Genomic DNA, 25,140 nt, shown 5'->3' on the forward strand with positions numbered 1-25,140 from the left:
GACCTCCACGTATTTGAAAGGAACTGGTTGGTGCTTCTGTCTATGCCTGTTGGCATCGTCAATCCCTGATACCTTATGGCAACCAGGCCCCACCCCAATCTCCACTCGGCTGAGAGCTCAGCATGGGCTCTGCTGGCAAGTCACACGGGCTCTTCGATGACCCCTGGGTTTAAGGTGTCTGCCACGTGCTGTGTCCATGTTGCCATCGACCCCGGGCTGGGCCCTCCAGGTCTATGGACTAAAACTCCTAAAGCAGAGCCTGGCCTGTGTCTATACAGCTGATGCTCAAACTGACCAGAGCACCGGGTCTTCGCTGTGTGGAGGAGGGCCCCTGGTCCAGGTCCAGGTCAGCCTGGGGTGGAGGACCAGCTACTAACTAACTCAAGCTGAGGCGCTGGAGGAACTGCATCAAGACAAAGCATGCACCCAGTTTAGGAACATTCGAGAAACTGACCTGTCTGGAGATGGCGAGCTGCAGAGCGAGGTAGAAAGCTGCTTGGTGATCTGTAGGTGACAGACTGTGGGCCCTGGAAAAGTATTTACGGCTGTTAGTACCTGGGAGAGGCCTTTCTACTTTCCCTGTCCAACAAGTAGTCACATTTGCATTTTTATCATTTGCATTTTTATACCAAGACCCCATATTTAACTATTGAATGTCTCATTTAAACAAAGGTTTACTAACAAATGTGCTGTCTTTCCCCTGTTCTGTGTACAGGAATGAGTGGCCTGCTTTGTGTTCGGTCCACCTCTGAAGCAGCAGCCGTGACCCTAGGCTCTGAGGAGCAGCCCGGAGGTGCAGAATCCGCAGGTCCTGAGCTCTGACCGCTCACCGTCACGCTGGGACACGGTGAGGCCATGGTGTCCTGGGCAAGGCAGTTGCACTTTGGTTGAGTTTTGGCTTGGCCTTAACGCTACCTTCATCCAAATTTCTGGATTTCAGAGAAACCATACGAAAATCAAGACGCGGCTTTGCTGGTAAAATGAGGTTCCATTTTTGATGAACTAACTCTAGGAGAGGAGGAGGAGACTCATTCAGTCTTCCAAAGCTACCAAGCCCCATGCAACTCTGACATGTAAAGCTAACACTGGGCTTAGGGTTACTGACTGGCCTTTGACACCAGCTGGGAAGAGCTGTACTGGACTCCTGTTTGCCAACCTGGTCATTCTTGCTCTTATGTGGGAGTCAATCATATTTCACCACGAGCAACTCAAAATGGGGCTGTATACAAGACATAACTCTCTGCTGGACAGCCTGGAGGGAAGAGAAAACCAACTTTACTTTCTTTGAAAGGTACGATGGAGCAGACTAATTAAAAAATGGTGGGGCCCAGATAATAAACAGCCTTTCATCCTGTTCTGTCAACATTCTGTGATTAAAGGAGGATCTTCTAGGGGCAGAAAACAAATTCAGGAGAAAAAAGAAAGCCATACCCCAGGCAAACACAGTAGGGATGGCTTCATGCAGTAAAAGGCCTTTTCATGGAACTGTCCATCTGCTGTGGGGAAAAAGACTAAGAAGTCTTCCAGGTGTTTGCCACCCAGAAAATACGCCGAGTCCAACAATTTGGGCCATTGTTTGGGCAAATGCGGCAGCTCCTGTGGGGACTGGGGGAGCAAGGGGAGTCTGTCCTTTTATCGGTCTTAAATCCACTCCCTGGTTACTTTACCAGGAACTGTGGCTAGGACTCTCCTCACCGTAGGGTAACAGGCTCAGGCTATTTGCCTGTGCTGTCCTTTTAAAGCTTTGCACCTGGGAAGCGGGCTTCCCTCACAGCCCCGGCTTCGTCCAGAAGGTCGTCCAATCTAATTAGCATATTATGCTTTTATTTTTATAGATAAGTATTGGTCTTCCCATGAATTTGTACACGGCTACTGCTTCAGAGGTGGACTGAACACAAAACAGGTCACTATCATTCCTATACACAGAAAAGGGAAAAAAGAATCTTTCTTTGGTGTTCATGAGAAATGAGATCGGGACATCATGGTTTCTGTTTCTCTCAATTATTCAGGGGAAGCTAATACAAAATGAGTTATGAAGAGACAATGAATTATTCAGCATTCTTTATTTTATTTCACTTCTTTCCTAATGAATAAAAAGCCAGGCTTCTACAACCTTCAGCAAGAACCCCTCAGAGCTATCATTTTCTCAGCCCAGGTTAGGGTTTTCGAAGGTGAAGTTACATCAGATCATGATTGCCTCCACCCAACATCACCCAGGTGAGGAGCTGGCCATGGCCTGGTGGCTCTGGGTAATGGGTGAGGACAGTTCTGACATGAGCCCCACCTTGGCCTCATCAGTGATTACGCACTGTGAGCCACACACTGTGACAAAAACAACCAGGCGGGCGGGGGATCTCGGCGTTTCTGGGAAGATTGGGCAACAGCTGAAGAACTGCAAACCTGGTTAATGATGGATATCCAACTGCCAATTTCTCACGAGGCACAACTTAAACATACACACTTTAAAAATCTTATTTTTATAATTTGGCTAATGAGTTAAACTGACTACTTTAGCCCAGGAAAGAAAAAAGAAAATAAGGAGAATGCTCAACAAAAGAAGAAAAAGTGCATGGTGTTGATCTCAGGACACACCCATAGCCAACCTGCTCGACAGACGTCATCAGGCCATGCAGGTAAGAGGATGGACATTCGTGTTCCTGACAACTAGAATCCTGCTGAACGCTGCACATGAATACAAAGCAGCCCCACAAACCCCACTCCCATACAGAAGCACCTGGTGGAGTTGTTAGGAGAAACCCAGACATCTAAAACTGTCACCACAGGATGCTCACAAAGCGCTTCCCTTGTCAAAGCAACTCCATGCCCATTAATTTAATGTACTGTCCATAAAAAGGAATTGTTAGACTGATGGGTCACCAGGCTACCTGTCTGTCCATCCATCCATCCACTCATCTATTCATCCATCCATCCATCCATCCATCCACTCATCTATTCATCCATCCATCCATCCATCCATCCACTCATCTATCCATCCATCCATCCACCCACTCATCTATACATCCATCCATCCATCCATCCATCCATCCATCCATCCACTCATCTATTCATCCACTCATTCCATACACACAAATTATACCACAAGCAAACTTAATCGAAGCCAGGAGGGAGGCCTTCAAAAACCACCTTCTTTAATCTACCTGACAGCAAATCTTTCTGAATTCTGACGCCAGGCATAATTAAGAGCTAATATTTATATGTTGTATCTGCAACCCCACCCCTTTTTGAGTTACACTCTTTTCTTTTTAAACAAAAATTGCCAAGCAATAGTATAAACAGCATTGTGGGCAGAGGATTTAAATATATAGCAAAAGAAAGTACTTCTCATTCAAGTGGTTTTTAAATATCCATTTACATTTAAGAAGGACTACAAATCATTCATATTTACTTAAAATCTTTCCTTACAGATTGTCAGGTCTACAGTGTACTAGAATAGCCCTCATTAATGTGTACTTGAAACAAAATAATTTATTTCCTTGAAAAATATTCTTTATTTCACACAAATACTAATTTACATTAGCCTTTGCCAATAAATCACGTAGGTTAATAGGGTTTTATTACTCTTTATTTCTGCATGAACTAATATTTTAGAAAATCTCTTTGAATTGAAACCTAAGTAAAAGGCACAAGAAGGAATTCGGGTCAAAGGAACAGCTGTGACATAACATGAAGCTACGAATTGTGGCGGCTCAAGGCAGACCACCACCACGGCTGTTGTTAGAGAGCCAATGAGATGTGCTGACTTGAGAAAAGGGAAGCAGATGTAATGGCCGCTTTCTGAGGCAGTCATGCATTTCACAAGCTGGGACTGGAAAAGTTAAAACTCCACATCGTTTGAAATGGAAAGGCTTCCCCCACTCCCATGCTGAAGAACGGCAACAAAAGCTCAGCAGACATAGATCTGTGTACAGGTGTCAATCCGGACTGTGTGTCATTACCCAGCCTGGGACGGGCAAGGTGAAGGCACAACCCGCAAGCCTGGCACGAAGCAGAAGTGAGATGCAAGATTTCGGACTAACCGAAATCAAGTAATAATGATTTCATGAAGACAGGGGCGTGAACCCTGCGGTAAATCCGTAGGCAACCCCGGTTCTGGGGAAGAAATCTAGCAAAGGGTATTAGTGACTGAGGTCCTCATGAAATGTTGGTGCAAGTAACTAAGTTTCTAATACAATTCCAAGAAAGCAATGTAACACAGATATATTTAAAGTGAGAGGATCAATAGCAATTGTGGATTTGCCATCAGGCGGCTTTACGTTCAAGCAATGATTCATTTTAGTGATTTATTACAGCTGCGATAAGAATAAAATCAGGGCAGTGAAGTGCAGTAGGTACCAGAAAAGTTGGGTTAGAGTCAGGAGACGATGATGCTATCCTGACCTCAAAGGCAATGTGGCTCTGTTACTCCCCACTCCTGCCTGCGAGTCCCTCACCTGCAGTGAACACACTGCTTGTCCTGTCCACCTGTCTGGTGTGGGTGAGGACGAGTTAAATGAGGGATTGGGAGAACACTATGACACGCAAGCACGTGCTAATTATAAAGCATTCTCCGAATTTCATGGCAGGTACAACGATGGAGACAGCACAGGTATTATGGAGCAAGACAGGGGTGGAGGCGACTGGACTGTCTTCACATCGTATTTCAGAGACTGTCCTAAAACCTGACTTTTTCATTTCTTAACATAAAAATCTGCAGCTTCACAGGCAAAAAAAAAAAAAAAAGCTAGGAAAGAATGATCCCTTTTCTAGATGATGACAAATGTCTTTAATAAAAGGAATCATCTCCCTACACATACAGAGCATCTGTCTTCCCAGAGCTGAACTGGCTTTATTAGGAAGGAAGAAAATGTGCCCGAAGGCTGAAGGACGGACAGATGAAGAATGCAGATCTACACGGTAACAAATGATGCGGCGAGCTTCCACATGTGTGTTCAGTGCTCGGGAGGAAAGACTCCCAGGGGGAAAACACTGTTTACATAATCTTTATAAATATCTCTCCCTTTTATACTCATCACACTGTGGTGTCATTATGCACAGCCGAGTGAAAAGATGAACTCCCACTCACCTCTGAAATGCAAGAAGCGCCTTTCTCTGCAGGACCTCCTGCATCCCTCGCAACGAAGCTGAAAAGGGTTCCATCAGTCAGTGGCATGTTTCGGACAAATACAAAGCTCATCACAACAACTACACATTCCTTTGGATTATGAGCAACAAATTCTGGGTGGGTGTGTGCTCAGTGCTGCCCCAGGCACTGGGAGGCGGGCCACGGAGCCCAGGCCAACCCGGGCCCTGGCACTCGTGGGTGTAACTTGGCATGATGCCGAGGGGACAGCGTGAGTTGAGGGTCATTCTTGGTGCCCCAGGCAGAGGGGGCCATCTTTAAAAGACCAGCGGGAACTGCAGAGAGGAGCCCGGCTGTTTTCTCAAATGCAGGCATGTAACTGGGTGAAGCCTGGCTCTCCCAGGAGGCAGAGCAGACCACCAAGCACCATGGGTGTTGGGCTGGACGGCCTCAGAGGGCCTCTGGCACCGAGCAGCTCTGATCCTGGGCCAAGAAAGGCCCGTTTAATTCACACTGTGCAACGGCCAGGACTGTTACCACCTTGATATGAACACCAGGGACTGGCATGACCCGCCCAACACTGGACCAGGAAAATCAGTTCAGAAGTGGGCCCGGCCAGTGTGGCTCCGTGGTTGAGCATCGACCAGGAACCAGGGGCCATGGTTTGATTCCCGGTCAGGGCACATGCCCAGGTTGCAAGCTCGGTCCCCAATGTGGGGTGTGCAGGAGGCAGCCAATCAATGATTCTCTCTCATCATTGCTGTTTCTATCTCTCTTTCCCCCTCTCCCTTCCTCTCTGAAATCAATGAAAAAATATTTTTTTTTTAAAGGAAAAGAATGACTGCATGGAGAAAGGGCAGGTCCTGACCAATCAAGGGAAGCTTCCTGGAAGAGGCTGGCCCCGAACTGTCCTATATTCCTGTGCCTAAGACCCAACATCCCTTCACAGGTGGACCGCCCAGCCGAGTGCTGGGGCAGAGGCAGGCCCAGGCTGGGGAGATGAATCGGTTCTCAAGGCCCCTGCACCTGCCAGCTGGCCCCCTGTGCACCACCAGCCCAGCCCCCTTCCCTCCCATAGCCAAGCAGCACAAGCAACGAGTACCGCAGCAGCAGGGCCCACAGGACAGCACATAGAGCGGCCCAGCTTATACGCCCGCCGGAGACAGTGGGAGGTGTGGGAACCCTGCGGTGCGGCCCGGCTTGTGTCCCAGGGCCCGTGGGTGGGGCTTCTCTCACCGTCAGTGGCCTGCAGGCTGTACGTGAGCCCCAGAGCTAAGTAGCCTTTGGCCTTGAACTCGGACGTTTTCTCTTCCGCATCAACGACAATTTTGGCAAACTTCTCAGCCTCTTCCAACTGAAAAACCAGACACATTAAAAACAACGACAACCTGCAGAATTTCCAGCACGAGTTACCAGAAGCATCGGCTGCCAAGAACAGATTTCTGATGAGTCACCGTGAAAATGACTCCCAAATCTTCCAAGTCCACTGTGGCAATTCTGTCTCTCTAGCTGGGCCCTCTGACAGTCCTGAGGACCCCACCTTGCCTTTTCCCGCCAAGGTTTCCCTCCTGCTTCTCTGCCTTCTTTTCCAAAATCACTCTCCTACTCGGTGGGCTCCTGTCCTTTTCACCTTTGCTTTTTACTGATTGGTTCTGTAAGTAGGTTGTGCAAGGTGCTCAGAAGATGAATGTTATATACAGGGGTGGGCAAAAGCAGTGAGTATGCGAAACAGTTTATTCTTGCATTATTACATATTACTTATTGCATTGTTTGTATAACAACTGTAAACCAGCATCGCCTACCCATATAGAAATGTTCTGTGTTTGGGTCTTACCTTATTTATTTATTTATTTTTAAAAGCATAATGAATCCATTGAAGCTTGGTTTCTCTTTCTTATAAGCTGTTAAAAATGCCAAAACTGCATCTATTTATTCTACACTGCACAGCACACTGACCTGGCACGAGCAGATGCGGTGAGAGAATGTGCACCTGTAAACTGCACCCACCATGAGGCCTTCCGCACAGGATATTAGAGGCAAATAATAAGATCTGTTTCTTCAAACTATGGCAAATGTTGATGCTATTGAGGCTGGGTGACAGTACATGGCAGCTCATTACACTCTGTGGCATTTGGAAGTTTTAATAATAAAAATGGAAAAAATATATACAGAAAAGATTTGTTCCTCTAATCTTTAAAAAAAGGGAGTAGGCTTACTTTAGGCGTTGGAGATGTGTGTCACAGTCATGAGCAATGTCATGCTGCAGGGAGGGCAGCGGTCAGAGCTGGGGGCCCGCATTTTCAAACGGAGGGGCTGGATCCACTCCTGCGCCCACTCCTGTGCCCCCTCCTGTGCCCACTCTGCCGCTGCCCACACTGCCCCGCACTGTGACCCCACTTGTCGAAACCTGCCCAGACCTTCACAGCTCTCTGTTTCAGGCGAGAGCCTGCTCTTTCAAAATGTCTTTTCCTCCCACATTTACCAAATAAAATTTAACAAAGGTAGAACACTTTCTTCACAAGGCTCACTTCTGTCCTGTTGGGTGAGAATAAATGGGGGGAAAACACCAGCAGCAAGGCCCATAATGGCAAAAAAAACCCTCAGCAAGTCTCCCCAGTCTCCTGGGGGAGTTCTTATCACTAATCTGTTATTTTGTTTGTTTTTTGTTAATCCTCACCTAAGATATTTTTTCCACTGCTTTTCAGAGAGTGGGAGAGAGGGATGGAGGAAGGGCGGGAAGGGGAGGGAGAGAGAGAAAGAGAGAGAGAGAGAGAGAGAGAGACATCGATATGAGAGATATATCGACTGGTTATCTCCCACACGTGCCCCCAGTGCGGAGCGAACCTGCAACCCAGGTATGTGCCCTTGAACCTGAGACCCTTTGGTGGGAGGGCAGAGGCTCTGGCCAGGGCTTCTTATCACTAATCTTGATATGCAGTCAAAGAAAAGACAGTAAGACTGCATTGTATATGGCAGGGACCATCTCAGCAGCTAGTTTGAGCTTTCTATTGAAATGGTAGATTTTGGAGGTACTAAAACTGTGACAAATCATACTATTCCCAAATCCAAATCTGAACAAGAATATCTGAAGAGGGAAGTGGGTGTGAAGGCAGAGGAAAGAAGGAAGTTGGGTTCAGCCTGCCCGGTGTGGCTCAGTTGTTGAGCATCGTGCCACGCACCAGGAGATCACCGGTTCCACGGATTTCCGGTCAGGGCACATGCCTGGGTTGTGGGCTTGTCCCTAGTAGGGGGTGTGCAGGAGGCAGCCGACCCATGTTTCTCTCCCATAGATGTTTCTAGCTCTCTCTCCCTCTCCCTCCCGCTCTTCAGTCCTACGTTAGCTTCACACAGCCAGATGTATCTGAGCATGAATTCCCACTCTATCATTTCTACTCTTCAAGCACATTCCCATGAAAAAGGAAAAATGGAGTCCCCAGGGAACATGATGATTCCAGAGGAGCCGGGGTCTGGGGCTCTGGGCAGCCTGTGTGTGTGTAGCTGGTGAGTCCCTGCACTTTCCTCTCTGCCTGGCAATGCAACAGGCTGGCAGCCCTGCCCTGAGCGCGGCCAGCTACTCACCCAGTGAAGGGAGCCCATGCACAGCTTGGCGGCCAGCAGCGGGATGGTGGCGTCATCGGGCTTCAGCCGAATGCATTCCTTCAGCACCTTCACGGCACGGGCAGACTTGGCAAAGGAGAGCGTTTCTGTGAAACTAGGAATGTTTGACAGAACCAAACACTAAAAGCTTCCCCAGGGGGCTTTTAGTTAGCTGTCCTCTTAATGCAGTTTTCCAATGGGGAGCCCAACCCCACAGGGGCCTGGGATGGCAACAACCAGAACATGGGGTTCCTGAGTGACAGGGCCGTAAACTGGGGTGAAACCAGCGGAAAGGCTTCCCTGGAGTCACCCTCATTTTCTTCCTTCCTGGTGTTATAATGAAAAATAAACGGTTTATAGCATAGCATACTACATTTCTGTCTCCACCTACCCCAAATAACCTTATATCGCAGACTTAACAATTCGCTAAATGGCAGATTCATTAAATGGCCCAAATTAATTCTCCTTATTGAGTACGTACCACTTGGGGGTACTATACTAAGCACCTGGTGAGTCTTATCTCACTTACCCACTAACCACTCTAGAAGTCGGCCCTATTATTGCTACATTTTACTAAAAAGGAAAGCGACACGGTGACCTGCCCCGGGTCACACAGCCCAGACCTCAGCTCTGGCAGCTGGACTCCAAAGCCGACATTTTCCACGAACATCAGACACATCCTGATATAACAAACGGCCACAGAGAACCACACAACTCCCCCCCCCCCCCCCCCAGTCAGTTTATGCTCCCAAATGCGAGAGAGGGCCAGTGTGAAGACACCAGCCTTAGTTCAAGCCACATGGTCACGTGACGAAGTTACAATGGCGAGAAAAAGGCAAATATTTCAGAATTCTTCTCAATGTGTCTGTGTTGGCCCCCAAATAATTAAACTTGATTGTTCATTTATAAATGACCACAGGGCAGCTTCCTATGGCTTAGACCTCTGTGAGGGATGCCACCGCCCCTGGGATGGGAAGGCACTGCGCATGGACTCGGAGAACTGCACGCAGAAGGGGGACTCACTTTTCCAGCCGCCATGAGTGACAGAGCAAACTGGTACCAGAGGTGGAACTCCTCGAAGGCGAACTTCATGGCTCTCTCTAAGCACTGGTGGGAGAGAACAGACGCAGACACGTGAGCATGGCCGCCGTCACACGCCACGTGAGTCTGGGTCTACGCACACTGCAGTGAGACCGACAACCTCTGCTTTCCTTGGATGCTTGAAACACAATCTCCCACCCAACCCCACGGGGTGGCGTGCACTGTGCCAGACGCCAAGACGACCCACCGGTGACGAAAGCACAAGCCTTGGTCTCGGGGAGTTTTCCCTCCGCTGCGAGGAAAGAGGCAGGGGTGCCAACAGCTCCAACACAAGGCCCCACCTGTCAAGTGGGCGAGATGGGGTTAGTGGGGGGCGACCTAACCCAGGTCGGGGGAGGTGTGGGCTGGGGATAATGGGGGAGACAGGTGCTATGGAGAGAACACCAAGCAATGAAAAGCTAACAGCACTTAGAAACTGATTTAGGGAAGGGGACAGAAATGATGGAGGAAACAAGAATAACCATCACCTTGGCTGAGATTAGGCAAAGGAGCCGGTATGTGGAGAGAAAGGGTCAATGGTGATAAAAAGTAAGTGTGTCCTACCAGCTCTACTACTAAGAGGAATGATAAACATCAATTGTTTTCCTGATGAACGAAAGGAGTGCAGCAGCTGACACCATCTGTTCTGAATCAAAAGCTAGATGCTGCAACTTTACAGTCTAGACCAGGGGTCCTCAAACTACGGCCCGCAGGCCACATGCGGCCCGCCGAAAACATTTATCCGGCCCGCCGGGTGTTTTTGCCGCCGCTGTGTGCATAGGAATTTGTTCATAGTTTTTTTTTAAACTATATTCCGGCCCTCCAACGGTCTGAGGGACAGTGAACTGGCCCCCTGTTTAAAAAGTTTGAGGACCCCTGGTCTAGACCAGTGGTTCTCAACCTTGGCTGCACATTAGAATCACCTGGGAATCTTTTTAAAATCCTGATTTCTGGGCCTCATCCTCCGGAAATTCTGTTTCTTTGTTACAGAATTTCTGGAGGATGAGGTCCAGAAATCAGGATTTTAAAAAGATTCCCAGGTGATTCTAATGTGCAGCCAAGGTTGAGAACCACTGAACTAGACCCATGGTTGGCAAACTGCAGCTCGTGAGCCACATGCGGCTCTTTGGCCCCTTGAGTGTGGCTCTTCCTGAGCCTTAGGAGTTCCCTAAATAAGTTAATAACAATGTACCTACCTATATAGTTTAAGTTTAAAAAATTTGGCTCTCAAAAGAAATTTCAATTGTTGTCCTGTTGATATTTGGCTCTGTTGACTAATGAGTTTGCCGACCACTGGACTAGACTATGCTTGTTTTTGTTTCCTTAACAAGTGGTATGGACTGAATGCTGTGCCCCCACCCCCCCAACAAATTCATATGTGGAAACCTAACCCCCATAGACGGTGCCAGAAGGTGGGGCCTTTGGAGGGTGATTGAGTCATGAGGGCAGAGCCCCATGAATAGGATTCGTGTCCTTATAAAAGAGGAGCGGTCCCCAGTCCCTCCCGCCGTGTGAGCCCGCAGCGGACGCTGGCAGCCTGCCACCCAGCAGTGGGCCTTCACCGGACATCAAAGCTGCTGGAGCCATGATCTTGGGCTTCCAGCTCCAGAACCGTGAGAAACAAGCATTTGTTGTTTATAAGCCTCTCGGTCCGTGTATTTTGTTTTCGCAACCTGAACGGACAAAGACACAGCTTTTGGATGACATGGGCTGTGGAGCCAGGACCCATTCTAGCTGCTGTACCAGAGCCGCCTCGTTGGTCGTGCCAACCCCACGAGGTCCAGGCAGGCCCTTTCTGTCCCTCCCCTCACAGACGAGGAAGCGGAGCACAGCCTGCTGCGGCCCGGTGAGGTCCCGGCGGGTTCTGGTGGAGCCAGGGTCTGAACCAGGCAGCTCTCAGCACCACACTCCGCTGCTCCGACATGCCACGCCCACTTCCCAGGCCCACCCATGCTGCACAGAGCAAAATACAGCTAAACGGCCCCCAGAATGCCACAGGGCGCCCGAGCTATTTCTGAGATCCAGCAAGAGCTTTTACTGTTAATGGGGCATTGCTCCCTTGGCCTTTTGGGGACCCCCGAGGCTACTAAGGACTGAGGTCTTTCCAGCTTGCAGAATTTCCAAGGAGCCTCACAGATCCCACTATGCCCACCAGCACCCCGCGAGAGGATGCCACGCCCCAGCCCACCTCAAGGCACTCAGCTGGCGTGAGTCCTGAGTCACAAGTTTCCTCCACACTTACTGCCACATCCTTCACAGACTCCTCCCCGCTTGGGCCTCTTTCTCGCAACTATAACAACCTACAGCCCACAATAAGCCACAGGGGTATCACACAGGGATTCAGGAATGAAGTCAACAACAACACACTGGCCCCTCACCCTAATTCAGAGGTGTCTGGGCTCCGGCATCACCCCTCTTTCTTCCTGTGGGCTCCTGGCATCGTACATATGGTGACGCGCTGCCTGAGAAAGCGCCCAGGCAGCTGCAGATGCTCCTGAAGTCTCAATGCCAAGCACACCGCTTGGTGTGTAACCTGTCCTCCCCATGTCCCTGCAGACGTCAAGATTACACAAATCCCCACGCAGCTCAGGTCAACATTCCTCAATCCTGGAAGGAGGCCCCTCCCAAAGAATGCCTCCAAGCAAACCAAGAACTCGGCTGGCACCGGGCATTTGCTCTCCACAACATCTGCCCCCTGGACTGGGTGTCTGCTCACCCCAGTTCTTTTTGACTACCCCTTTTCAGCACCTTAATTGTATCTGTATGTGATAAAGTAAAAACTTCCAGTTTTAATAGAGCGAGGAGCTTGGGAACAGAATATATAATATAAAAACAAAATAAGAGCATTCCCATTTTAATGATGGTTCCAGTCTAAAAGAAATACTGATGAAATGGACTTTTAAGACACAGGTGCTAAAACCTATATAATTCTATTAAATGATGTCACCCCAGTAAATTCAATAAAAAAGAAAAAAAAAGGAGACACAGGAGTTTTGTGCATGTTGGGGCCTTTAAGAGGCTGCTTCAGTCCCCCAGGCCCACTGGCTGATGGCCGGGAGGGGACAGAGAAGGCAGGCATGGGGCGAGGACAGCAGTCGAGAGGCATTGGGGCCACATTTAATCCAAACTCCTTACCCCCAGCCACAGGGTGGTCATGGGGCTACATGAAGCAATGTTTTAAATGCACGTGAAATGCCTAGAAGACTGTCTGGCACAGAATGAACGGTGCAAACACGTTAGTGGTGATGTAGCTGTTATGAAACGAAGACGCAGCAGATCCTGTGGGCTTGGGGGTTCTGCATGAGGGGGAGTGCAGGGGAGGAGAGCTCTGGGCCGGGGCAGAGGACGGCTGAGGGGGAGTGGCCTGGAGCCTCTGAGAGGAGAGGAGAGATGAGAGAAGACGCTGGCCCTTCTGCACGTCCGGTGCCCAGTGAAGAGATGGCGTGTGGGCCTGGGAGAGGGGTCCGGGGTCCTCTCCGGGCCTGCAGATCCCCGAGTCACCCACACACAACAGCAAGTGGCATCTCCAAGGCATCCCCTTACCAGAAGCGAAGGTGGATTTGGCAGTAGGATTGTTTCTACCAGGAAAGACAGGCCCGGGCGCTGTAATCACCATGCCACCGCCATCGCTCCAAAGCCCAGACCACATTCATCTGATGCCACGAATACTTGGTAGAACCAGAATTAGCCTCTAAATGGCATCCGAGTCATCTGAGTGGCCGTCACACTGTCCCTTGCAAAAATGTTTCCTTTGGTCGCAGAAGCGTACCCTTTCCCGCTGTCGCTGTGGCTTTTCACGAATCAGCCGTCCCGAGGGGGCAACAGGAATGAGAAGCTCTTTGGCATGAGAACAGGATTGAGCAATTACCTTCCTGGTAGGCAAAGCCCAGTGACATGAACCGGGCACATGGCAGCGACAGCTGTGCAGCCGCACCGCACGGGAAGCCAGAGCCTATTTTTGGAATTTGAGAGGGAGACTGAGCATCCAAGAGCCCGTGGAGGAGGGGGCAGTAGCAAAATAATCAGATTTTGCCTCAAATTGAGCCTGGAGCTGAAGTCTAAAATTCATCACCATTAAAACAGAATAAATAACAGAGTGCGCTGTCTTCATTACTCACCTCTGTGGGCAGGTGGGCCGAATCCTGGGAGTTCTCATAACTCAGATCCTTTCATTGAGCAGGAAGGTTTTCTTTCCTACGTCCTTTGTAGCTAATGAGCCAGCTATTAATGTAATTCTTGCAGTTGTGTTACAGTGCTTCTTACTTTAACATGGTATATGGATAATATTTCGTGCCTTTAATTTTAGCAATGAAAAACTAAACAATTTAGACATTCTGGACCAGTATCTTGAACCCACAGAAGGGCATAAGCAGGGTATGCTGAAACCTCTCAGATGATGTGGACACCTTCTTACTTTATGGCTGAGGAAACTGTGAGCAAGAGAGGAGACAAGACCTGCCAGGGTCACCCAGTGGCAGGACTGGGATTAGAACCCAGGTCTCAGGATGCTCAGTTCAGGAGGCTTATTTCTGAATTAACTAAAAATAAATAAATAAATTAATTAATTAAAGTGGAATTTGAGATATCGAATCCACAAGAGTCCAGGAGAAGTTTCTAAAGAACATGCTCATGGGGCTCTCGGCTGCAAATAAAAGACCCTCCCAACCCAAGTTCTGAGGAAACACAGGTGGTTCCCACCAAATCTTGCTCAGAGTTTTCTCCCCTTGAATTAAAAATAAAATAGAGCAAACCCCACATTGGTGCCCCTCTCCCATTTCTCTTTTTGCTTTAAAACAGCAATACTGCTCCAGGCAGAGGTGTCTCACAGCTGTATTGCTTTGGCGCACGCTTAGATTAAAGTACACCATTGCCTCTGGCCACAGTGGGAGGCGGAGAGGGTGGGCTGCTTCTCAGACTTGATTGCAGAACTGAATGCTGGTCGCCATCCCCCAGCATGCTCTCTGCTCAACTCGATGACGCATCCTGATCAAGTCTGCACGCAAGTAACGGGTCTCCAGGACCTCCCTCTGCTACATACTCCGCCTGCTGTTTCTGCTGATATTGCTGTTCTTTGTTATTCTAGGAAAATGAACCTCTAAATTCAAGAAATGGACATTTCATTCCTCTACCTCCTCCCTGTTCAACTGCCTCTCACCTTTTGGTCTTTTTCTGTCTTCAGTCTGTCTCCCTGGCTTGGGGCTTCAGGTTTGAACCTTCAGCCACAGCTGTCGCTTCACCCACACAAGGCCTGAGGGAGGGAAGTAAGGAGTCGCGGGTAGAGCAGCCCAGGGGGGTGTCACTACAGCATAGGTGCCCAATGAATGCTTAACTGAAGGAATCAATATGGGTCAAGTGTTAGGATATCCTTTATGGATGGCCACGGACAAACAAGAAAGCACTATGAGGAGGGTGACAAAAGGCAAAGAATTTGGAGATGATGCCATACCAGATAAACCATGGCCTGCGGGCCAAGTCCGAGCTGCTGCCTGCTTCCAGAGTCCAAAAGCTCAGAACCGTTTATAGACGAGCACTTGCCATCAATGTGTAGGGAGGGCATACTGACTTGGAATCCAAACCAAATAAAAATGCTACCCCCCAAACAATCCCATTCATCTTAATGCACCTGGATTACGAAAAGGTGCAGTCACTCTTATATGTTAATTTAATCAATAAAAATTTTGTGGCAATTTGTTTCCTCTCTTGTTATACCTACAAACATCCTTGATTTTGGTTCTTGGTTCTCAAAACCTAAAACATTTAGTATCTGGTCCTTTTTAGAAAAGTTTGTCAACCCCCAGAATAACTATGGGGCCCTTTATGTCACTGAGGCAGGACTGACTTGCCCTATTGTTTCGAAGACATAGAACAGGTGCAAGTTACAAGGAGACAATTTCAGATCAATGCTTTCTAATAACCAAAGAGGAATGGAATGGTATGCATTATATACCAAGACCTGTGCTGGCTGTTTCACACCTATTGTCTCGCTGAGCTTCACAGCAGTCTCTGAGGTGGAAGTCCAGAGTGGCTAAGTATCTTTCTCAAAGTTGCACAGCTAGGAAAGGGCAGCATCAGGATTTGAACCCAGACATGCCTGACCCCAAGGCTGAGTTACTTCACTATGCAATGAAAGACACTCCTAAGGGTCATTACAGTGGGGACTTTTACATTAGAAAGCAGATTATCAACACCACCAATAAGAACAGTAACATTCATTTTGCATACACTATCTCTTTAATCATCATAATAACCATTGGAGGTAGGTCCTAGTATTACCTGTATTTTCCACATACAGGTTTAGTTAAAGGAACCCCTTCAAGTTCATACTTGGCATGTAAAGTAGCAGAATTGAGAAGTCAAACTCAGATCTGATATCAAAACATGAGACATTAAGATGGCAATACTATCCAAAGTAATCTACAGTTTCAATGCAACCTTGATCAAAAATCTAAGTCTTTTTTGCAGAAATAGAAAAGCCAATCCTCAAATTCATACGGGATTGCAAGGAGCCCAGGACAGGCAAAACAATCTTGAAAAAGAGCAAAGTTGAACTCACATTTCTTGATTTCTCAAAGCTCACAACAAAGCTGTAGCTATCAAAACAGTGTGGTACTGGCATAGGATAAACATATAGGGTGATGAAATAGAACTGAGGTTGCACATCTATGGCCAACTGATTTTCAACAAGGGTGCCAAGTCCATGGGGAAGAATAGTCTCAATGAATGTTAGCAAAACTTGATTTCCACATGCAAAAAAAATGAACTTGGACTCCTACCAATACCATATACAAAAATTAACTCAAAATAATCAACAGCCCAAACATAAGAGCAAAAATTATAAATTCTCAGAGAAAAACATAGAAATAAGTCTTCATGACCTTGGACTTGGCAATAGATTCTTAGATATGATACCAAAAACATAAGCAACAAAAGAAAAAAATTGATATACTAGACTTTATCAGAATTAAAAACTTTTGTGCATCATATGCCATCATAAAAAAAGACAAACTGCAAAATGGGAGGAAATACCTGTTCAGGGTTTATTATCCACAATCAATAAAGAACTTCTATCACTCAACAACAAAAAAAGAAATAACCCAATTTGAAAATGGGCAGAGGTCTTGAATAGACATTTCTCCAAACATAATACCTAAATGGCCAATAAGCACATGAAAAAATATTCAGCATCATTAGTCATTAGGGAAAAGCAAACCAAACCCACAATGAGGTACCACTCCACACCTATTAGAATGGCTACTATAGCAAAAACAACAGCTACAAAGCAGCAAGTGTTGGTGAGAATACGGAGACACCCCTTGCTGCTAGGAAGGTAAAATGGCCCAGCACTGTGGAAGAGTTTGGAGGTTCTTCAGAAAGTGAAACCTAGAATTACGATATGACCCAGCGATTCCACTCTTGGGTATATATACAAAAGAACTGAAAACTGGCACTCAGATATGTTCCCTACAGCATTATTCACAACAGCCAAAAAGTGGAAACAATCCATGGGTCCATCCATCAATAGATAATCAGATAAACAAAATGGGTCTATACATCCAATGCCATGTATTCAGCCAATCCTATATAATAAAAGCGTAATATGCTAAGTATCTGACCAGGGGACAGATGCTCCAACCGGTAGGTTAGCTTGCTGCTGGGGTCCGGGTCAATCGGGACTGGGCGAGAGGGCCGGACATGCCCTGGAGCCCTCCTGCGGTCCCTCTGGGCCGGCTTCCATCGGCCCGATCGGGGCGGCTGGCCAACCTCCTGCAGCCCCTCCCCGGCCAGACGGCCCCCATTGGCCCAATCAGGACTGAGCAAGACAGCCCCTCTCACCCCGATCGCCAGCCAGGCCGAGGGACCCCCCAACCTGTGCATGAATTTGTGCACCGGGCCTCTAGTATAGGAATAAAGTCTGAGACATTCTATCAGATGTATTATCACAACATGGCAGAACCCTGAAAACATTAGGCTGATGAAATAAGCCAGACACAAAAAAACAAGTATCGTCTGATCAGAGGTTACCAGGTTATGGGGGAGGCGGGAGTGAGGAGTTATTGCTTACTGGGTAAAGAGTTTCTACATGGGGTTATGGAAAATTTAGAAATTATCACCATGGTTACATAACACTGTGAGTGAAATTAATACCATTGAATTATATACTTTAAAAAGGTTAAAATGAAATATTAAATTTTTTTTAAGTGAAAAACTTTTTTTCATTAAGGACCATAAGAAGAGAACAATGATGCCTAATTTAAAAAAAAAAATGCTTTCCTACGGTGGGGTTGTGGGCACCAGTGCCCATGGCAGGGGCTGAGATTCTTCCGGGTAGACCGGTCATGTAAAAATGATGTAGCTGGTCCCTCCCGGATGGGGTGACCCCCAACGCTGCCTATGGTGGGCCCATCTCTTCCTCCACTGCCTATTTCCCAGCTAAGGGACCTTCCGTTTGTCTCAAAAACCAAGGGAGAGGGAGCGGGATGAGAATGTTCGTGGCCTGAAGCACTGGTTTATTCAGCAGGTTTTATTGAGCACCTACCATGGACCAAACCCTCGGCCCTCACTTCCCAGAAGTCAGGCCACACTGGTGCCTTCCACGGACCTGGGCACCGAGGTCCAGGCTGAGTGTCCGCGGTTCGAGTGGGGCTGCATTTAAATACCAAATTCTGATGTCAGCTGACACCTGGCAGGCCTGTTTGGCAGACCCAGTATTCAAGCGCTTCTCACAGCGCTCCCCGACTAAATAAGTGTCTGGCTTGGGGATGGAAAATGTCCCTTTGTTACAAGCACTAGCCAGACAGTGCTGCCCACAGAACCATAATGCTGTTGCGATTTATCATAAACAGATGAAAAGAAATTCAACAAGGAAAATAAAAATACCACTTCTGTCTCTGACGCTGCCGTGTCTTTGCAGAGGGGACACATGCGTCCTTCAAAAAGGACCTCTTAACGTTCTGTCGAAATGGAGCCACGAGTAGTCACATTAAAGAAACAAACCCCTTAGCGGCTTGGGTTCATCCTAGAAAACAAAGGAAGCCGGGCTTGTTGCTTTACTTTTAATAGTGCGGGTTGTCATGCCAACCAGAGCTGCTGCTTAAACCGAAGGGGGAAAGTGTTCCTTCCTACACAAGCCTTTCGGCGGAGCTCACAATGAGTTTAAAAAAACATGAAAGCTCATAGCACTGGAGACACGGCAAACACTGTGCTTATATTTAAACCTGTCAGAATGAGGATGCAATGAACCTGGGTGTGCACTGCCTCTGTACAAGGCTCCTTGCCCAGTAGCTGGCTGAACAGTGCCCTGAAGAAAGAAAGGCATTACATGTGGGCATACACAGACGCAGCCAACCTTGGGATGGGAAGCAGCCTTCATCCTGAATAAATACAACGGGAGAGAGAGGCAGGGAGGGCGGCGTTCGTGTGAAAGTAGCTCTGCGACTCCTGCCAGCGCAGTTCCTAAAAGCCTGGGTCTGCACAGCCCACCCAAAGGTGCCAACGGCAGGAGGACAGAGGTGGGAAGGCTGCTGGGACCCACAGCACAAGCACACCCGCCTGTCCCCGTCTGGTGCAGAGTGCCCCGGGGCTCAGGTCCGCCGAGGAGAGGGGCCAGGAGGAGAGCACGCGGCCTGATGAGGAAGTGTTGATGTCGGCGGGGGAGAGAGAGGAAGGAAGCATGAGGACGTGGTGAGGGGGTGACACCTCTTCTCTCGCGGTGGCCTGGGGGCTGTCCACCTTCTGGTCAGAAGCGGTCCACTGTGTAAAGGGAGTGTCGCTGGGCAGTGTCGCCAAGGCACAGGGGACCTGCTCACAGACCAGCCGAGGGTGATGGCCCTGCTCACACGAGCCAGGGCACAGTCTGCACCAAGACGCGGCGTCTGACAACCAGGCTTTCTGTCCGACGCCCCCGTGAGAACAAGCCCTCAGCTCCCACCCTCAGGCCGAACGCCCTCACACCGCCATGACCCTGATGATGAAGGGTGTTCCTCGGCTCTCAAGACTTTAATTCCCATCAGGCCTTGAGCAGCCAGTTCATGTATCAGTTGCTCCTAACCTCTCGCTGCTACCCGCACCTGCAAATTCTGCTGCAAGTGGCCTGCTCTGTGCCCTGCCATGACCGTGCCCACACTATCCAGTCTTCTCTGATTAGAGGTGACCCCGAGCACTACGGGTAGGGGTCCTGACCCCCGTGCTGTCAGAAATCTACGTGAAACTTCGGCTCCCCTAAAACTTAGTTGTCCCCTGGCACCTGCAGGGACCTGGTTCCTGGACCCTCTGTGGATACCGTAATCCTGGGTACTCAAGTCACTAGTATAAAAACGGCGCAGATCAACGCGCACAGTCGGCCCTCAACATCCGCAGACTCCCAACCTCGGAGGGAAGACAGTAAGGTTTTTATTTTTAAAAATTCATGTGTAGGTGGACCCGTGCAGTTCAAACCGTGTTGTTCAAGGGTCAACTGTAGTCATCTTTTCATGTTTCTATTTGATCTCTCTAGGTTGGAAAATTCTAGAAGCCAAAGACCTTTTTGTATATTTTGTTGCTTGCCGGTGCCTGGCAACCCCTGGGAAGACGGTAGTAGGAGCGGTGGGGAAGCACACACGCAGTGAGCGTGTGTGCTCGGCTCTGAGTACTCTGCAGGATTAGTGAGTGACCTCACAATTATGAGGCAGGTGTGATATCCTCCCTGTTTCACAGAAGGAGGACCTGAGGCAGGAGAGGTTAATAACTTCCAGGATCACACAACTGGCCAATGGCAGGGCAGAACTCGAGGCCCAGCTCTCTAGGCCTGTGCCCAGGATGCCCAAGGTGCTGGCCTGGGGTTAGGGGTGCGGAGGCAAGGGAGAGCAATGACTGGGAATATCCACAATAAAACATGCGGGATACCAATGCAAGGAGAGCAATGACTGGGAATATCCACAATAAAACATGCACGACACGATCCCACTCCTTCACACGTCCATAAATGTACATTCATGAAGGCAAACAAGGGAAGATGGGCAATGGGCAGGTAACGACCCCAGGAGAGTGGGGTTCCCAGTGACCTTTATTTTCTTTCCATATTTGTATGTACTGCTCGGTTCTTCAAGGAGCCTGCAGGGCTGCTGCATATGGCAGACACATAAGCAATGAAGTCAATTTCATTACGGGAGAAAAAGTAAAACAAAACAAAAGAGAGGAAAAAAGAAGGGGAGTGGGGAAGAGCCATCACAATGAAGTCAATTTCATTATGGGAGAAAAAGTAAAACAAAACAAAATTAAGAGAGGAAAAAAGAAGGGGAGTGGGGAAGAGCCATCGAATGTTTCTTAACAGAAGGGTGGTGTGCCCATCCCTGGTTTAGAAGGCTCACTGGTCACGGTGCAGGAGATGCAGAAGGGGAAACAGACTATACCACCACGCCGAGCGATGATAATGACACCCACTAACCATCGCAGGCCCAAAGAAGTAACACAGGAAGTTTAAATGCCAGTTGCCCCCACAGCGGCACTCTACACCAAAGCCAAATGCCTGTCGACTGACAAATGGATAAACAAATTGTGATACGATGGAATGTTATCCAACCATAAAAAAGGAATGAAGTACTGACACATGCTACAGCCTTCTAAGTGAAAGAAGCCAGACGAAAGGTCAGATACCGGATGATTCTATTTATATGAAATACCCAAATTAGGTGAATCCATAGTCAGAAAGCAGATGAGCAGCTGACTGAACCTGGGGGTCGGGCAATGGAGGAAAATCACTCAGTGGGACGGGGTTTCCTTTTAGGGCGATGAGAATGTTCCGGAACTTGATAGAGGGGATAGTTGCACAACAGTGGGAATGTACCTAATGCCACTGAGTTGGGCATTTAAAAATGGCTGTTTATGTTATATGAATTTACCTCAATTTAAAAATCTGGTTAGTCTTTCAACCTAAAGTGCTGAGAAAAATGGAAGGAAAAATTAGGATTAAAGAAAAAAAGAGAAAACCCCAGCAAATGAGGGAAGCAGGACACCCTAAGTAAGATGTAGCCTGAGACGAAGGGTGAGCGGGTCCGAGCTCAGTGAGGGTGACCATGCCTGCTCTGCAGTGACCGAGCTTCCAGAGATGGAACCGTGTCTCCAGGGGCCACCGTGTTCACTCTCCACCTACAATCCCTCCTGTTTCACTCAGAAGATCTGAGACCACGGGGCTTGGGGAAGCTCTAACGGCAAAACTAAGTAGAAATAGCAAGAAAGGTTGAAGCCAAGTATTCGAATCCTTTATTACTGGATGCAGACCCTGCGGGGAGGCCTCCCCAGCGCCAGCCACACCAGGCGGCAATGCGGCCTGGCCGCCTCCCCGTAGACTGGGAGCTGCTGGTGGGCAGGGACCGCACCTGGCTCAGGTGTCCCGGCCTGAATCACAGCCCCTGGCACAGAACAGGGGACTGCAAACATATGTGTTGAAGACATGAGTGTCCTCTGTTTTATCAACTGACCTACTAGATACAGCTCAGATACGGTACAGAACTCAAAAGGCTCCCAGGGATATACCCTGATACATTTCCCTGCCCCCCACCCCCATCCCCTTCTACTCTAGCTCCTCAGGCAACCTCTGGCAAGGTCGCCATTGCTTTAAATGTGCCTCCTGCAGTGAAATTCGGAACTGCAAAGGCTCAGACAACCAACGGGACCAGCCAGTGACTTGGGCGCCAGGTCATTGCCACAAGATGGCAGCTAAATGCGACATCAAGAGGAATGTCATCTGGTGAAAACGAGGCTGCCGCATTCCGTGCCAGGAGGAAACACGGACCCGGGAACGCCATCTGGCAGAGGAATGCGGCTAAGGTGACAGCCGCCCCCTCAAGTCATTCATGGCATGACGAGAGCCCGTGGGCAGGGGCCACCAGCCTGTGGCTAAGGCAGCACCCCCTGTGGTTCACACCTGTCCCAGACGCAGGCCATTTCAAGCTAGGGAAAGGCCGCGCAGCCCCGAGATGGCACAAGAGCAGACCCATGACCACACTCAGCCTGGGACCCAGAGAGACTTCCAGTGGTTCATCTGGAGGGCAAAGGTTCACCTTCGAAGAACCCCCCACGGGCTAGGGGGCCCTGTCCCCGCAAAGGGCTCCACAGCAGATGCGGGGCATGGGAGCTAAGCTGGCCAGGAGGAGAGGGTCCCAGGAAGTCAAAGCACCAGGAGCGGTGACAAATCCAGGCCAATCCCAAGCCTGGGCACAGCCCCAGGGGGCGTGGGGTGCGGGGTGTAACAGGAACATCAGGACAGATCGCCTTATCTAGCTGGATTGTGAAGGGCTTTTTTTGAAGAATGAATAACCATTGCCCTGTACAGTCACCAAACCGAAGCCTAAAAAAAGGTCCAGGCCACACAGGCTCAACTGCTGTCCGTGGCTCCCGGCAATGTGGCCGCGCTCCGCAGGCTGGAGGGCGAGGCGCGCTTATCTGATTTCAGCCGATCTGTTACTGTATTTCATTCCCTGTCCTCCTGCCCAGAGGCTGTTGCAATGTGTATAAATTTAGAAAAAGAAAGATAATAACATGGAAAAGTCCATTTTAACCAAATGAGTTGTTTTCTCTCTTTCTTTTTCTTTACTTCACTAAAGAAAAGATAAAATGATCTTATACTTATTTTGCCGCTACCATCGTGGAATGTGGTATTCTGGGCAGCAGCTCGGTTATGCATAACCACAGCGCAAGATAAAAGCCACGCTTCCATCCCAAATGTTTCTGAGAAACGGAGGGAAGGAGATGACAGCACCTCGCCCGAGATCGTACGCTAGGAGGGTCCCTCTGAACGCAGACGCGGTTGACGGGAAAGCCTGTCCCAGCTCGCCGGGCGAGACCCTGAGCCCACAGCTGCCGTTTCAGCAGCAGTTACACAATGATGCTTTAAATCAAATACAGCCCGTTTTTTAAGGAAATTAATATCACAGATGGGTGATTTGGGTTATGGTGGAAATGACACTAAAAGAGAAACTGCTAGAGAAATGCTTGCCTTCCCTCCCACAAACTCACAGCCAGTGGGTGTTGGGACCACTGGTAGGAAGTGACCACCAGTGACTGCCCCACCTGATCGCTTAGCCCAGTGGTTGGCAAACTGCGGCTCGTGAGCCACATGACGCTCTTTGGCCCCTTGGGGGTGGCCATGAAGTTTCAATCGCACTGTACGTGCTCGCCAACACATGGTATTTTGTGGAAGAGCCACACTCAAGGGGCCGCAGTTTGCCGACCACTGGCTTAGCCCCATTTCCATTTCACAGAGGAGCAAACCAAAGCTAAACCCAAAGCCATGTGGCTGCCGGTGACAGGGGTTCAGGACCAGGTCCCTCAGCTGTCCCTGCGTTCAGACCGCCAGCACCCCCCACCGCCTGGAAGCCATCCGGACTCCAGGGCTGTACCTCCGACAGCATCTCAAACTGGCCTCTTCTCCCAAGAGCAATGGTCAGCAGGTCATAGACCACCGAGGCGCTCTGCAGACTGATGAGGCGGTCGCTCCTGTGCTCGGGGATCCTGCTCAGCACGGCGTCCCGGTTGGCCTGGAAGCAGCACGGAGGAGAGAAGCAGATGGTGAGCCAGCCGTGCACACAGCCTGCACTGTCGGGAGGCCATCTCGGCCTCCTGCCCTAACAGCAGGGTCTGGAGACAAGGGCGGGGATGGGGAAGGGGGTCTGTCACCTCTGGTTGTTCGTTCAAACTCCCCAGAGCACCTCAGCCCGTGGTACAGGGTGTTCTCTAAACTGTGGGGCCTGGGGGTGCGATCCTGTAGGACACGTGTCCCAGTTGGCAGGTATGTGGAGGGAGATTTAAGAGCCAGTGAGCGCAAAGCGGGGTGATTTCTCCTGGGCTCAGGTTCGCTGCAGGCACAGCTGTGCTCTGGGGCGGCAGGATCCCCCAGCAGGTCAGGCCCTGCTGCTCCTCACTCACAAATCCCGCTCCGCTGTATGTCACCGGCCCCACCCTTCCCATCACCAAATGGTGGCATCCAGCTCTATCCGGCCTACAGACACATGTCACACTTCTCCTCCACCACAAGGCAACACTCAGGTCCCTGGGTGACATCCTCGCTGGCACAGACTACAAAGACTAATCCGATCTTGTTTGGGAAGCACAAAGCAGATGTATAAGTGACAGCAAGAAGCAAACAGATTTTTATTTTAAAGACATTACCACAGAGGACTCAAGAGAACACCTGCCTATTTCACATGCCACTGCTTAGCAAGGAAGACAGCAGGCACATTCAAGCTTGTTCATCTCATCTATCTAGACATCAAAGGCTCCTTACAGCAACCTGTTTTCATTACCTTTGAAATGTAATTTCTCTACAGATTCCTCCAGACAAACCCATGCGAGCAGACTCTAACCACTGGCTCCTTTTCCTCTCCACCCCCGGCCCCCCCCCCCCCCCC

General features: G+C 49.2%; 1 protein-coding gene across 3 annotated transcripts in view; it reads right to left on the reverse strand.

Moving 5' to 3' along the window:
* TTC7B (tetratricopeptide repeat domain 7B) overlaps positions 1 to 25,140 on the reverse strand; it is a 185,146-nt gene that overhangs the window by 76,996 nt on the left and 83,010 nt on the right. For all 3 annotated transcript variants that reach the window (XM_014543676.1, XM_005871192.2, XM_014543675.1), the window contains 6 exons: positions 24,133 to 24,270; positions 9,701 to 9,784; positions 8,660 to 8,764; positions 6,317 to 6,434; positions 5,084 to 5,141; positions 455 to 527 (listed from right to left, as the gene is read on the reverse strand). In XM_014543676.1, coding sequence (XP_014399162.1) covers positions 455 to 527; positions 5,084 to 5,141; positions 6,317 to 6,434; positions 8,660 to 8,764; positions 9,701 to 9,784; positions 24,133 to 24,270 — 576 coding nt within the window. The remainder of the gene's footprint in view (positions 1 to 454; positions 528 to 5,083; positions 5,142 to 6,316; positions 6,435 to 8,659; positions 8,765 to 9,700; positions 9,785 to 24,132; positions 24,271 to 25,140) is intronic.

Source organism: Myotis brandtii, unplaced genomic scaffold (genome assembly GCF_000412655.1).
Source record: "Myotis brandtii unplaced genomic scaffold, ASM41265v1 scaffold332, whole genome shotgun sequence".
Classification (NCBI taxonomy): Eukaryota; Metazoa; Chordata; class Mammalia; order Chiroptera; family Vespertilionidae; genus Myotis; species Myotis brandtii.